Source organism: Geotrypetes seraphini, chromosome 18, assembly GCF_902459505.1.
Source record: "Geotrypetes seraphini chromosome 18, aGeoSer1.1, whole genome shotgun sequence".
Lineage (NCBI taxonomy): Eukaryota > Metazoa > Chordata > Amphibia > Gymnophiona > Dermophiidae > Geotrypetes > Geotrypetes seraphini.
The window spans coordinates 39353058-39367575 of record NC_047101.1 but is presented as its reverse complement, the minus strand read 5'-3'; the positions used below and the strand labels follow the sequence as shown (position 1 = coordinate 39367575).

Here is a 14518-nt window from a genome sequence, read left to right as displayed (position 1 = left end):
ATATTTAAGCCAGGAAAGGAATTCTAAGAAAGTAAATAAAAATATTTAAGCAGAGGAAGTTGATTTAACTATGGTGGGTTTCTTCAAGGAGTGAGTTATGGAAGTAGATCCAAGAAATAGATGAAAATTTGGTTGTTTCAGGAATAAAACAAATGATGCCATCAAAGTGAGTAACTGATCCATGTTCTTCTTTAACTATTAGATAATTGAATGAACAGAAAGCTCTCTCCCTAACTTGTATTGTGAATGAATCTTTCCATACTAGTGTTTTCTGAAGATAGTAGCAAAAGTTAAACCGTACTTGAAGGCTGCTAATTTGGAACCTAGTAATTATAGACCCATTTCAATGTTACCAAATGGTAGGGTAAAAGTGGACAAACACTAAAACATAGTAACATACATAGTAACATAGTAGATGAATGCCACTCTCCCCCCCCCCCTCCATACACACACACACATACACACACACACGTGAGCTATAAGATTTCATTTATTTTTTTAATATTAGTGTATAAAAACTAAAAAGAGAGAGAATCTATTACAGTCAGGTAAGAAAGATCATGCCATAGTTAACTAAATGCATCAATTACAGAAGGTCAATGTTACTGCAAATAAATTCCTGCTTACCTCAGATGGAGAGTCTTGCTGATCCACTGGATTAGAAAGAGTTTGAGAATTAGGGTTGATTCCAAGATTGACCTCAACATTTCCATTGTGATGAGGAAAATTCGGCAGTAAGGGTCGTAGAAATTTAAATTCGCTACCTCCCGAGTCTGTTGTTAAGCACACCTCATAACGGTATGATTGAGATAGAGTGCCAGTTCCGTCTATATCTATTAAATTATTCGGCTTATTGCTATCATCATAGAAGTTCCCAGTGGCTGAAAAATATTTTTTTTCACATCTTCGTGTTTTAATTACTTTGAAAACGAAAAACACCACCACGGAAACCAGAAAAATAAACGATATCAAAGCTAATGCGATAACTAAATACATAGTTAGCTTACTATCCTTCCCTTCTTCTTTATGCAGATCCGGCAATTGCATGTATGGTTCCGAAAATCCATCAACCAGAAGTATATTTAATATTGTAGTGGTGGACAAAGATGGTTTCCCATTATCTCGAACAACGATGATAAGTTTCTGCTTCCTATTGTCTCTTTCCGTCATTGGCCTGGTGGTCCTTATTTCTCCGTTATGTTCAACTACATTAAATAGACCGGCATCTGTGGATTTTAGTAGCTTGAAGGAGAGCCAGGCGTTCTGGCCAGAATCTCCATCTACCGCCACCACCTTAGTGACAAGATAATCAGCCTGTGCAGATCTGGGTACCAGATCACTAGAAAGAGAAGTGCTTTCCTGTATAGGATATAGAATGATGGGGGGATTGTCATTTTCATCCATTACTTGAAAGTGAAGGGTTGCATTACTGCTTAATGAAGGGGAACCTCCATCTGTGGCTCTCACAACTGCCTGAAAATCTCGAATCTTTTCATAATCTAAGGATTGTAGAGCATATATATTTCCATTTTCTGGATTGATAGAAAGATAAGAGCCCACAGAAATCTCACCTACTTCATTGGGCAATAAGGCATAGGTAATTTTGGCATTTTGCTCATAGTCTAAATCAACAGCATTTAAGGTGCCAATCAGTAAGGATGGACTGTTGTTTTCATTAACATAGATGGTGTATGAATTCTGCTTAAACAGAGGAGGGTTGTCATTAATATCTGATATTTGTACCCTAACTGTTTCCTGGCTAGTTAGACTTGGAGATCCGCAATCTGTTGCAATAATGGTTATGTTGTACTCTGACACTTTCTCTCGATCTAAAGAAATTTCAGTGACCAGAGAATAATAATTTTTGAAACTAGATCTTAAGGAGAACGGTGTGACGCCTTCGACTGAACAAACAGTTTTTCCATTTTCTTTAGAATCTCGATCTCTTACATTGAGAACAGCAATCACTGTACCCGGCAAAGAATCTTCTGGAATTGGACTAACAATTGATGTAATGATCACCTCGGGTGAATTGTCATTTTCATCCAGAATCTCAACAAGAACTTTAGAATGGGCAGATAACCCTCCCCCATCTGTTGCTTGCATGTCTATTTCATGCATTCTTGCTTCTTCAAAATCAACGGAGCCCTGAACAGTTATTTCACCCGTAGATTGGTTTAATTTAAAGAGTTTAAGAACTTTTTCAGATACCTGATTGAAAGAATAGGTTATTTCTCCATATAAGCCCTGGTCCTTATCCGTGGCTTTAACTTTGCAAACCAAGACATTCTGATCACTATTTTCCTTTAACTCAACTTTGTAGACTAATTGACTGAACTGAGGAAAATTATCATTGGCATCCAGAACCAAAATCTTTATTTCCGTAGTGCCGGATTTCGAGGGTAGACCACCATCTATAGCAGTAAGGATTAAGTTAACTTCTTGTTGCTCCTCACGATCTATTTGCGTCTCTAACACCAGCTCTGCATATTTGCTGCCGTCGGTTCGACTGTGGACATCCAGCCGGAAGTGTTTATTCGGACTAATTGTGTAATTTTGGACAGCGTTAACACCTACGTCTGAATCCTGCGCGCTTTCCAAAATGAAGGGAGTCTTTATTGGCGACAGTTCGTGAATTTTTAAAACCAGCCGTTTCTTCGGGAACATAGGGGCATTGTCATTGATATCCTGAATCTGTACTTCTGCTCGTTGAAAGTGAACCGGATTTTCCAAGCGAAATTCAAAATATAGTACACAGGGGACCATCTGCCCACACAACTCTTCACGGTCTATTCTTTCCGCTATTACTACGTCGCCAGAATGCATGTTCAGCTGAAAATACTGGGTGCTACTTTCAGACGTTATTCGAGCTTTGCGAATACCTAGTTTTCTATTATCCAGTCCTAGATCATTTGCAACATTACCTACAAAGGACCCGATCTCCATTTCTTCTGCTATAGAGTACTGGAGTGTTTCAGCTACTGCATCTGTCACGCAAAGGAAAATAAGGGAAACCACAACTTGCCTTTGTAGAGTGGGGTTCGCCATCTTGTTCGCCAGTCTTTAATGTCAGCCGATCAGGCAGGCCTTGCAAATATTCCCAGCAACAGCTCAGAGGAACAGAAGGTATACTTTCAGTGCCATAGTATCTTAGATTATATGCAATGATTCAAAAGGGGTATATCTCATCCAGTTATGTTTTGGAAGCTCTACTCCAATCGTATCTCTTTTGTTAGAGATGCTATTATGGCGTACAATTTGCATACAAGCAAAGTCGTAGCTATTTCAACACCAACTTGTCCAATACTGCCACCCGGTGTCTCATCTATCAGCTGCAAGGCAATTTATGAAACCAATTTTTTAAAATGTTACTAGCATTTGAATTAGATTAGTATCTTGATTAGCAGTATAACATTTTCATCTCCATATGTAATTATATCATTATTACTGAACTAATGGTGAAATCTTTGAAAGGAAAAAAATGTTCATACATTCATTTAAAACATATTTGCCTATGTACATAGATGTCTTAATTATGGGGCAAATTGGTTTATAATAATAATAACAGTTTATATACCGCAGTATGGTGAGGTTCTATGCGGTTTACAAAAGAATAAAAGAAGGTACAAATTGATTGAACTTAAAAGATGTGAAAGCAAGTGATTTTTAGGTCAAGAGAACCGTTAATGAGGAGAGAGATGTACGGGTCAACTGTCTAGATATTTCAGGAACAGATATGTTTTTAGGTGCTTCCTGAATTCCTCATAAGTAGTGGGCGAGAGCAATTGTTCTAGATCTTTACCCCATAATGCTGCCTGATGTGAGAGAAGGTGTTGATGGTGTTTTTTCAGTTTACATCCTCTAACTGGGGGGAAAACGAAGTTCAAATGTGAGCTTCTCTTGTGTCTGTTGGCTGAGAAGGAGAAAAGGTCAGTTATGTATTTAGGAGTCCATATAGTACTTTAAAGCAGAGGCAGGCGAACTTAAACTTTACGCGTGCTTCCATTGGAAGCCAGTGTAACTGCCAGTAGTAAGGTGTCATGTGATCAAATTTCTTTAGCCCTAAGATTAATCTGACCGCTGCATTTTGCATTAATTGTAAACGTCGCATATTCTTTTGGGAGATTGCTAAATAGGCGATGTTACAGTAATCAAGTTGACTTAGTACGAGGGATTGTACCAGGATTCTGAATGCTGACGTATCAAAATATGATTTAATGGATTTGAGTTTCCAGAGAGTGAAAAAACCCATTCTCACTGGGCTGCAGTGATTTATTTTATAAAGCTGTTATGGAAACCAGGCGTTCTGGCCAGAGTCTTCATCTACTGCCTTTGCATTTCTGAAGCCTAGTAACATCTACAATTTCTGACCTTTTTGATAATGGAGATCTGTGAAACATATTTTGTATAATGTGACTTTTTTTTATTTGGGGGAGTGGGATATTATTCTAATGATCAGAGAATGACACAGGGATACATTTGGCCCTGTCCCTGCAGGATCTCAATTTTCCTGCAAAATCCCCGTGAGTTTTGTAACTGTCCCTGTCTCTGCCTTAATTGCACAAGCTTTGAATTATTTGAATACTTTTGAATGATTTTAAAGTGTTTGAGGCTTGTGCAAATGAGGACAGAGCTTGCAGAAATGGGGCAGGGACAGGAAAAGAACTCTCCAGGATGGCAAAATGAGTTCCCACAGGGACAGGGAAAAATTTGTCCTCATGTCATTCTCTACTAGTGATCAACACTGCATAGAATAGAGCTTATTGGGTTTTTCAGGGAAGGGGTAAAACGCAGATCTCATGGACCTGACAGACCTCGCGGATCTAAAACCGCATGTCCTTAAAATTCTGAGGTCCGTGCCACTTGTAGTTAGTCTCTGGCTCTGACAGACCTCAATGACAATTTAGCGCTGACGGATCCGTCTCAGCTTAGGGAGGGAAAAGTATTAGGATCCGTCAGCGCTAAAATGTCATCGAGGTCTGTCAGAGCCAGAGACCAGTGCTGGAGCGGCTCTAAAGCGAATCCTTTAAACCGGTTTCCTGCAGCCCCAGTAAATTTAAAAATCTGAGGTCTGTGGCTCTGACAGACCTATATGACATTTTAGCGCTGACGGGGGCATCGTGGGTTTGGGATTTACTTTCAGGGGGGTTGGTGCGCAGCACAGTGGCCTGATTGGTGGAGAGTGGTGGGTTGGTGTTGAAATGTGGCTTTTCTGATGCTTTTCCCAGTGTGGGTGGCTCTGTTATTATGGGGGCACAGGTTGCAGAACAGATGGATAGTGTGTTATTCGGATAATTGGGCAGTTAACAAGAATTTGGCTCATTGCCCTTTATTGATAGAATTATTGTGGTTGGTGATTCTTTTATGTTTACAGAACAATTTGTATTTAAGAGCTTGGCATATGCTCGGTTTGGATATTCTTCCAGAAGTACTATCTTGTTTGCATTATTGCAATGTCCTTGGGGTTAATATTTAAGAGTTGGGGTCAACTGCAAGAAATCCAAAATTGTGTTGTAAAACTTTTAATGTTAGCAAGACCTCAGGATCATGGTACTTCTATCCTTTGTTTTCATCTTGGTTGGCTATAGCTGTTATTCAAGCTGTTCACTGTGTTCTCCTGGAGAGCAATTTTTTGTTCTTCCTTTGATGTTCTTCTTTGATGTCAATTCCGAGGTCCATAAAAGCTACGACAAGATCAAGTCCTTGTTTTATCATAACCTTATGGAACACACTACCATCATCCTTATAATAAATGGATGATCTGAGTCAATATGGAGTTTTAGCCACTGGAGTAACAACCAGGGAAGTCCACTGCTGCTCCTTGTGATTTTTGGCAAGTATTTTAACCCTCTATTGCCTGAGGTACAAACTTACATTGGGTTTTACTAAACCGCGGAAGAACTTCTTACTGCATGCCAGCAAGGTAAATGCTCTGACGCTTATATGAATTGAATGAGCGCTGTAGCATTTACCTCGCCAGCCCGCTGTAAGAAGCACTTCCACAGTTTAGTAAAAGGAGATTGTAAGCCTTCCAGGGACAGGAGAATACCTATAATACTTGCCTGGAAAGGTGTGAGCTAAAGCCAAATAAATATTTTTCTCCCTTGGTAGTCTATAACCATCTTCCTAAATTTGGGAGTGCCCCCCTGACCTGTCCATGCCCTATCATGGCCACTCCTTCTGGGCCACACACAAGACAGTTTAGGTGCACAATCTTATAGAACAGCACACTGGCATATGGGCATGCAAATCCAAATCAGTGTCGATACATATCAATAAGGATTGCAGACATCTTGTTACTTCATTAATTTCTACACACATTTGCTCTATGTGCCCAAATCTGGGGGCCCAAATTTGGGTAACCTGTATAGAATCTGGAAAATGATGTGCTTTGATGTAAAGGCTGTGTATCTTAAACTCAGTTAGAATCCTTCTTCAATCCTTAGGTTTCAACTCAAGGATAGCATGCCCATGTAGATGAAGCATTTTTTCCTCTTACTAGTCTGCTCTTCATAGTTTTGGGCTACAATGTTTGCTCAGCAGTTAGGGAGGGAGTGTTGGGAGGTACTTTATCGTGTTTGTATTGTGGTGATAATTGATTGTTGATTTCTTTGAATTTATATATCTACAATGTATTTACTGAGTTGAGCTGATATTCTTTGTAAGATTTTTGTTCTGTATATTTTATTTTTAAAACTCAATAAAAATTTATTGAACAGAAAACTCTCACTGCCATGTTGTGTATAGAATGTATTCACATCATTCCAAATATGTATACATGTAGATATTGGCAATGTGCTTTAAACAAATGTAGTATCAGCTTATAATACTGTAAGACATTCTTGCTTCATTATATTGGTTTATTAAAGATCCCCAAAGCCTATAAAATTAAAGGCAAAGTCACCAATGCAGACCACTACATCATGATGCATCTTCTTTTAAGCATCAGTCTATCAAGCTAGCCTTCTGGACAGCATGGTCACGTATAGAATGCTATATCACAGTGAAATCCTCTAACTGCAGTATTCATACAAAGTAGTCTTAAGCACAGGACTGGAATGGAACATTTTTATACCTACACGGAAGACAGACTTTCTTTGATGCTGTGTTTTAATGATACTTTCAGTAAAGTATTATTCTTATATAGGGGTACCCAACTTCTGATTTTTTGAGGACACAAATAGGTCTGGTTTTCAGGACATTCCTAATTAATATGCAGAGCATATATTTTCACACAAATGAGGGAGTATGTGCAAATATTCATTAGGAATACCCTGAAAACCATACTTGTTGGTGGACCATGTCAATGAGCTAGGAGCTGCTCTTCTTATGGCATGTCCTAATTTTTTTTTTTTTTTTTTTTGGGGGGGGGAGGATTCTAGGTCTAAAGTTGTAGCAGAATTGAAAATTGCCTTATATAAAGTTGACTGATGTTCAAAAGACTTCAGTTTGTTAAACACAATAAAATCACACACTATTTGGTTCACACACTACTTGACAGCTACACATGTAGAGTACATACACAATTTTACACTTCTTTTTGAGTAGCTGTATATTAGTGCATCAGTACTTGTCTACTATTGGGAATGAATCTGATGTCTATTTATAAAGTCAAAGAGATGTCTGAGGTTTCTCACATAGCTGAATCTGGTTGTCTATTTAAACAGTCACAGAGGTGCCTATTTCAGGGAAGGGGTAAAACGTGGACCTGACAGACCTCATGGATCTAAAACTGCAGGTCCTTAAAAATCTGAGGTCCATGCCACTTGTAGTTTCTGGCTCTGACAGACCTCGATGACAATTTAGCGCTGATAGATCCGTCTCAGCATAGGGAGGGAAAAGTATTAGGATCCGTCAGCGCTAAAATGTCATAGAGGTCTGTCAAAGCCATGGACCTCAGATTTTTAAATTTACTGGGGCTGCAGGAAACCAGTTTAAAGGATTCGTTTTAGAGCCACTCCAGCACTAGTCTCTGGCTCTGACAGACCTCTATGACATTTTAGCGCTGATGGATCCTAATACTTTTCCCTCCCTATGCTGAGATGAATCCGTCAGAGCTAAATTGTCATTGAGGTCTGTCAGAGCCAGAAACTACAAGTGGCACGGACCTCAGATTTTTAAGGACATGCAGTTTTAGATCCGTGAGGTCCATCAGTTCATGAGGTCCGCATTATACCCCTTCCCCCTATTTCATTATAGGTAAAACAGGGCTTTTCATCGGTGAGAAACCCTATAAAAACTATAATTTATATTTTTTGTACTGGAAAGTCTTCATATCACACTGAAGAAAATATCAGATAGCTCATTCTTTGATATAACAACAGAGATGTACTTAAATTAATATAAAGTAAATATCAATTTATTTCCATAACCTTTGTGTACAACTAAATATTCTCTTTCACTATGGATTTATCCATCAAATTAACTTTAAAAAGGTCACCTCATCCTTACTAAATACACTAGAGAACCACTTTAAAATGGCCCATCAAGGTTTCAGTCAATAAAAACAAATATCTGCTCACCTCAATGGAAGAGTCTTGATCCGGTGGATTAGAAAAAGGTTGAGAGTTAGGGTTGCTTCCAGCATTAACCTCAATGGTGCCACTATGATTAGGAAAACTTGGTAATAAGGGTCGAAGAAATTTAAATTCGCTACCACCTGATTCTGTTGTTAAGCACACCTCATAACGGTAAGACTGAGAGAGAGTACCAGTTCCACTTAAATCAATTAAATTATTTGGCATTTCGTTTTCTCCGTAGAAGTTCCCAGGGGCTGAAATATACTTTTCTTGAGATCTTCGTGATTTAATTATCTTGACAACGATAAACACTGTCACAGACACCAGAAAAATAAATGAAATCAAAACTAATGCGATCACTAAATACAAAGTTAGATTACTATCTTTTGCATCTTTGCTATGTAAATCCGGGAATTGCATATATGGTTCTGAAAATCCGTCAACCAGAAGTATATTTAATATTGCAGTGGTGGATAATGATGGTTTCCCATTATCTCGAACAACGATGATAAGTTTTTGCTTTATATTATCACGTTCTGTTATTGGCCTGGTGGTCCTTATTTCTCCGTTATGTTCAACTACATTAAATAGACTGGCATCTGTGGATTTTAGTAGTTTGAAGGAGAGCCAGGCGTTCTGGCCCGAATCTCCATCTACAGCTACCATCTTAGTGACAAGATAATCAGCCTGTGCAGATCTGGGTACCAGGTCACTAGAAAGTGAAGTGCTTTCCTGTATAGGATATAGAATGATGGGGGGATTGTCATTTTCATCCATTACTTGAAAGTGAAGGGTTGCATTACTGCTTAATGAAGGGGAACCTCCATCTGTGGCTCTCACAACTGCCCGAAAGTTTCGAATCTTTTCATAATCCAAGGATTGTAGAGCATATATATTTCCATTTTCTGGATTGATAGAAAAATAAGAGCCCACAGAAATCTCACCTACTTCATTGGGCAATAAGGCATAGGTAATTTTGGCGTTTTGCTCATAGTCTAAATCAACAGCATTTAAGGTGCCAATCAGTAAGGATGGACTGTTGTTTTCATTAACATAGATGGTGTATGAGTTCTGCTTAAACAGAGGAGGGTTGTCATTAATATCTGATATTTGTACCCTAACTGTTTCCTGGCTAGTTAGACTTGGAGATCCGCAATCCGTTGCAATAATGGTTATGTTGTACTCTGACACTTTCTCTCTATCTAAAGAAATTTCAGTGACCAGAGAATAATAATTTTTGAAACTAGATCTTAAGGAGAACGGTGTGACGCCTTCGACTGAACAAACAGTTTTCCCATTTTCTTTCGAATCTCGATCTCTTACATTGAGAACAGCAATCACGGTACCCGGCAAAGAATCTTCTGGAATTGGACTAACAATTGATGTAATGATCACCTCGGGTGAATTGTCATTTTCATCCAGAATCTCAACAATGACTTTAGAATGGGCAGATAACCCTCCCCCATCTGTTGCTTGAATGTTTATTTCATGTGTTCTTGCTTCTTCAAAATCAATGAAACCCCGGACAATTATTTCACCCGTGGATTGGTTTAATTTAAAAAGTTTAAGAACTTTTTCAGATACCTGGCTGAATGAATAGGTTATTTCCCCAAGTATCCCCTGGTCCTGGTCACTAGCTTCAGTTTTGAACACCAAAGTATTCTGAGCGGAGTTTTCCCTCAACTGAACCTTATATGCTGAGTGGCTGAACTGGGGGAAATTATCATTTGCATCCTGAACTAATATCTTTATCTGAGCGGTGCCGGATTTCGGGGGCCGACCGCCATCTATAGCAAAAAGTATTAAATTAACTTCCTGCAGTTCCTCGTGGTCTAACTGCTTCTCCAGCACCAACTCTGCATACTTCCTGCCATCGCTGCCATTCTGGACGTCCAGCTGAAAATGTTTGTTTGGAACAATTCTGTAATTCTGGACACTGTTAACTCCTAGATCTGAATCCAGCGCTCTTTCCAATGTAAAGCGAGTGTTTGGTTGGGACAATTCATGAATTTTCAAAACCATCTGTTTATTCGAGAAAACGGGGGGATTGTCGTTGATATCCTGTACCCGCACTTCAGCTCGGTGGAACTGGACTGGGTTTTCTAACAGAAATTCGAAGCTTAGCACACAAGGATCAAGATGTCCGCATAACTCTTCCCGGTCTATTCTTTCCTTTATTAGTAGATCTCCGGAATTTATATTCAGCTGAAAATACTGCGTGTTGCTTTCCGACATTATTCGAGCCTTGCGGCTAGCTAGTTTTCTGATATCCAGTTTTAAATCATTTGCAATGTTAGTCACTAAGGACCCGATCTCCATTTCTTCGTCTATGGAATACTTAAATGATGCAGAAACCGCACTTGTCACGCAAAGCAAAAGAAAGAAAGTCACAACTTGCCTTTGAAGCCGGGTAGTCTCCAGCTTGGACGCCATTCTCAAAAACCTACTGGCCTGCGAAAATTCCCGGTTACAGCTCACATCACCAGAGAGGGCAATTTCAGTGGATGAATTCTTTTGGATGAAATGCATTAATTCCAAGAATGGGTAGATTTCTGTCAATTTAATCTGGGTATCTGAACGCTCGGCTCTATTCTAATTGCTCCTCTTAGAGCAATAACGAAGAATGATTTGTCAGACGTTTTCTTTCAGTACTGTACCAACTTGTCCAACAGCGCCACCTGGTGTCTCAACAGAATAAGTGTGAAGGCGGGTTTTCCGATATTTTGTTGCAACATAGCTGCACTTCCAGCGCCAACATTCTAGCCATTTACAGATGTACCTACAGATAGCACCAATAGCGTCGATTATTTCAAATTTAAATGAAAAGCAAATATGAACAGATATTCTCATAAGAAGAAGAAACAACATATTCATTTGCAAAATATTATGAATGTAGATATTTTGCATGAAGATGAAAAATTGCAAAAAAAAAGTTGTTTTATTTTCAGTGGCAATACAAGAGCTCTTAAGCTAATGCAGGTGTATAACGAATACTTATAGCCTAAGTGGTTTACATTCAGGTACTCAAGCATTTCCCCTTATCTGTTCCAGTGGGCTCACACTCTATCTAATGTACCTAGGGTAATGGGGATAAAGTGGGTTGCCCAGGGTCACAATGAGCAGCATGGGATTTGAACCCACAACCTCAGGGTGCTGAAGCTATAACTCTAACCACTGTGCTGAAGAAAGGAAAAGGTGACAGATTACAACAGTACTTTAATGGAAAATAACTGAATACCTTTCCAAAGAAGTATTTATTTATTCAGTTTTCTATACCGTGCTCCCCAGGGAGCTCAGAATGGTTTTACACGAATTTATTCAGTTACTTGAGCATTTTCCCCTGTCTGTCCCAGCGGGCTCACAATCTCTCTAATGTAAGTATATGTTTGGACACAAGAGCCAGCTTTTCAAAATGATTGGGGGTACTAAACTCATAAGAACATAAGAATTGCCACTGCTGGGTCAGACCAATGGTCCATCGTGCCCAGCAGTCCGCTCCCGTGGTGGCTCCCAGGTCAAAGGCCAGTGCCCTGAGACCAGCCCTACCTGCATACATTCTGGTTCAACAGGAACCCGTCCAACTTTGTCTTAAATCCCTGGAGGTTGTTTTCCCCCATAACAGCCTCTGGAAGAGCGTTCCAATTTTCTACCTCTTTCTGGGTGAAGAAGAATTTCCTTACGTTTGTACGGAATCAATCCCCTTTTAACTTTAGACAGTGCCCTCTCGATCTCTCTACCTTGGAGAGGATGAACAACCTGTCTTTATCTACTAAGTCTATTCACTTCATTATCTTGAACGTTTCGATTGTGTCCCCTCTCAGTCTCCACTTTTCAAGGGAGAAGAGGCCCAGTTTCTCTAATCTTTCACTGTACAGCAACTCCTCCAGTCCCTTAACCATTTTAGTCACTCTTCTCTGGATCCTCTTGAGTAGTACCGTGTCCTTCATCATGTACAGCGACCAATGCTGGATGCAATATTCCAGGTGGGGGCATATGATGGCCCAGTACAGTGGCATGATAATCTTCTCTGATCTGTTGGTGATTCCCTTCTTTATCATTCCTAGCATTCTGTTCACCCTTTTCACCACCGCCACACATTGCACAGACAGCTTCATTGACTTGTTGACCAGTACTCCCTGGTCACAGTAAAGTAATTTGCTCAATATTGGGGATGCTCAAGCACCAAAGCACCCACAGAGTTGGCATCTGTGTGTTTAGAAATGTCTTGAAGGTGCAAAGAAATGAATCAGCAAAAGCATATTACCAAGTAAATTTTCCAGAAGAGGTGCAATTAAAAACATTTACAGTAGATTTGAATGATTATGAACCATTCCCTTTGACTGTATCCATGATATCCTGTTTGTCTGTCTTGCCTGTTTAGATTGTAAGCTCTTTGGAGCAGGGACTGTTTTCTTATTCATTGTGACTGTGCAGCGCTGCGTGCATCTGGTAGCGCTATGGAAATAATTAATAGTAGTATGAACAAAGGGATCAGTGTGGATTATAAAGAATAGGTAAAGCTTTGCTATTTGAAAGCATTAAAATGTATGATTATTTTAATATAATTTATTTATTGTTGACAGTTTTTTTGTTCTCATAAAAATTGTCATATTGAGTCACACCAAAGGTCTATTAAGCCCATATCCTGTCTCCAACAGTAACAATTCCAGCCCACAATTACCTGAAAGAATCTCACAAAAGACTTCATGCAGCTTTCCACCAGGAATAAGTCTACCTTAATAAGATATGGACTTTTCCTTCAGGAACAAGTCCTAACCCTTAAAAAAAAAAAATAAGAACAAAAAAAAAAAAAAAACCCAAACAAACCACCTAGCTGTGCTAGTTGCTTTAACCACATCCTCCAAGAATGAATTTCATTTTTAAAATGAGGGAAATATCGCAGATCACCTCCCATTTTTAAACTCAAAAATGACAGAAAACCAATTATGCTGGCTAGCACTCATTTTTGGTGCCTCAAATGTTAGACTTGTTTCTCTCTAAATTGAAGAACCTGGCTTCTGTGGAATATGGGATGTGGTGGAATATGGTTTGCCTTGTAGCCAAATATGAACACATTGCAGCTGAGAGATTGTACTCCATAATGAAATTTGAGATAATTTGGGCTTCCTTACTTGATATATTCTATTCTGCTTACAATGCAACTGGTTGATCTCTTCCCTTATTGGAATGAGTTGCTTACTTGCATGCTTGAATTGCCTGCATCAGTCATAAATAGACACTTCCCCACAGCACATTGCTCTTGTTTTACCTGATTGACATCCAGATCTCACACATGTTTCTGTATTGTATATGATTAAGTGTTTGCTATTATTACTCTTTTTATTTTGATATGATTTTGACTTTGTATTTTGAGGAGTAGTGGCTCGTGGCCAGCAGGGAGTGATGTTTATGGGACGGTAAATGGAATGGATGTCAGAACATGATAAGTGCAGTATTTTTGTGGAGTTTTTCTACAAAAGTGCCTATTTTTCTTATGATTCTGGGTAATTCTAGTTAGATACAAGCATATGTGTTAGTTAGGGCCACGCCCAAATAGAAGCGTATGAAAAAAAGGGTGAATAAAAATCTAAATATGAAGCCAAGGCCAGAAAAACACACCAAAGATTAATATAAGGGAAAGAATGGTGTTTTTTATGTACTTTGCTGTTGGGCCAGATCAGAAGGAAACCAAAGGAATCCATTTTGTGTTCTCTGTCTTTGCTCCCAGCAGCGTGGTGTTAATTAATACCACATGTGCTTGCTTTAGACTGGTAAAGAAAGATAACGTGTCCCAAACTGAATTAGATATAGTTTTGAATGAAAATTATGATTTATTGAATGGAAGCTTGGCCAAGCAAAGTATAAATGAACAAATATGACTGGAGTGGATGTGTGACTGTGTTGAACAAAAGCATAGGTTTTGAAAAAACATATTTATATATCTTTGCAACCTAAAGAAATCCTAAAGCAACATCTGGAAGTAATTAAGTCAGAGACTC

At 39.0% G+C, this 14518-nt stretch overlaps 1 protein-coding gene across 2 annotated transcripts in view; it reads right to left on the bottom strand.

The window, feature by feature from the left end:
• The window catches only part of PCDHB1 (protocadherin beta 1), a 66683-nt gene extending 55573 nt beyond the window's left edge, over positions 1-11110 (bottom strand). The window contains exon 1 of one of the 2 annotated variants that reach the window (XM_033927455.1): positions 8523-11110. In XM_033927455.1, the coding sequence (XP_033783346.1) occupies positions 8523-11048 (2526 nt within the window). In that variant the 5' untranslated portion in view covers positions 11049-11110. Of the gene's footprint in view, positions 1-627; positions 3257-8522 lie in introns of those variants that run through there. The other variant, XM_033927456.1, reaches the window with a different exon arrangement.
• Positions 11111-14518: the final 3408 nt, after the last annotated feature.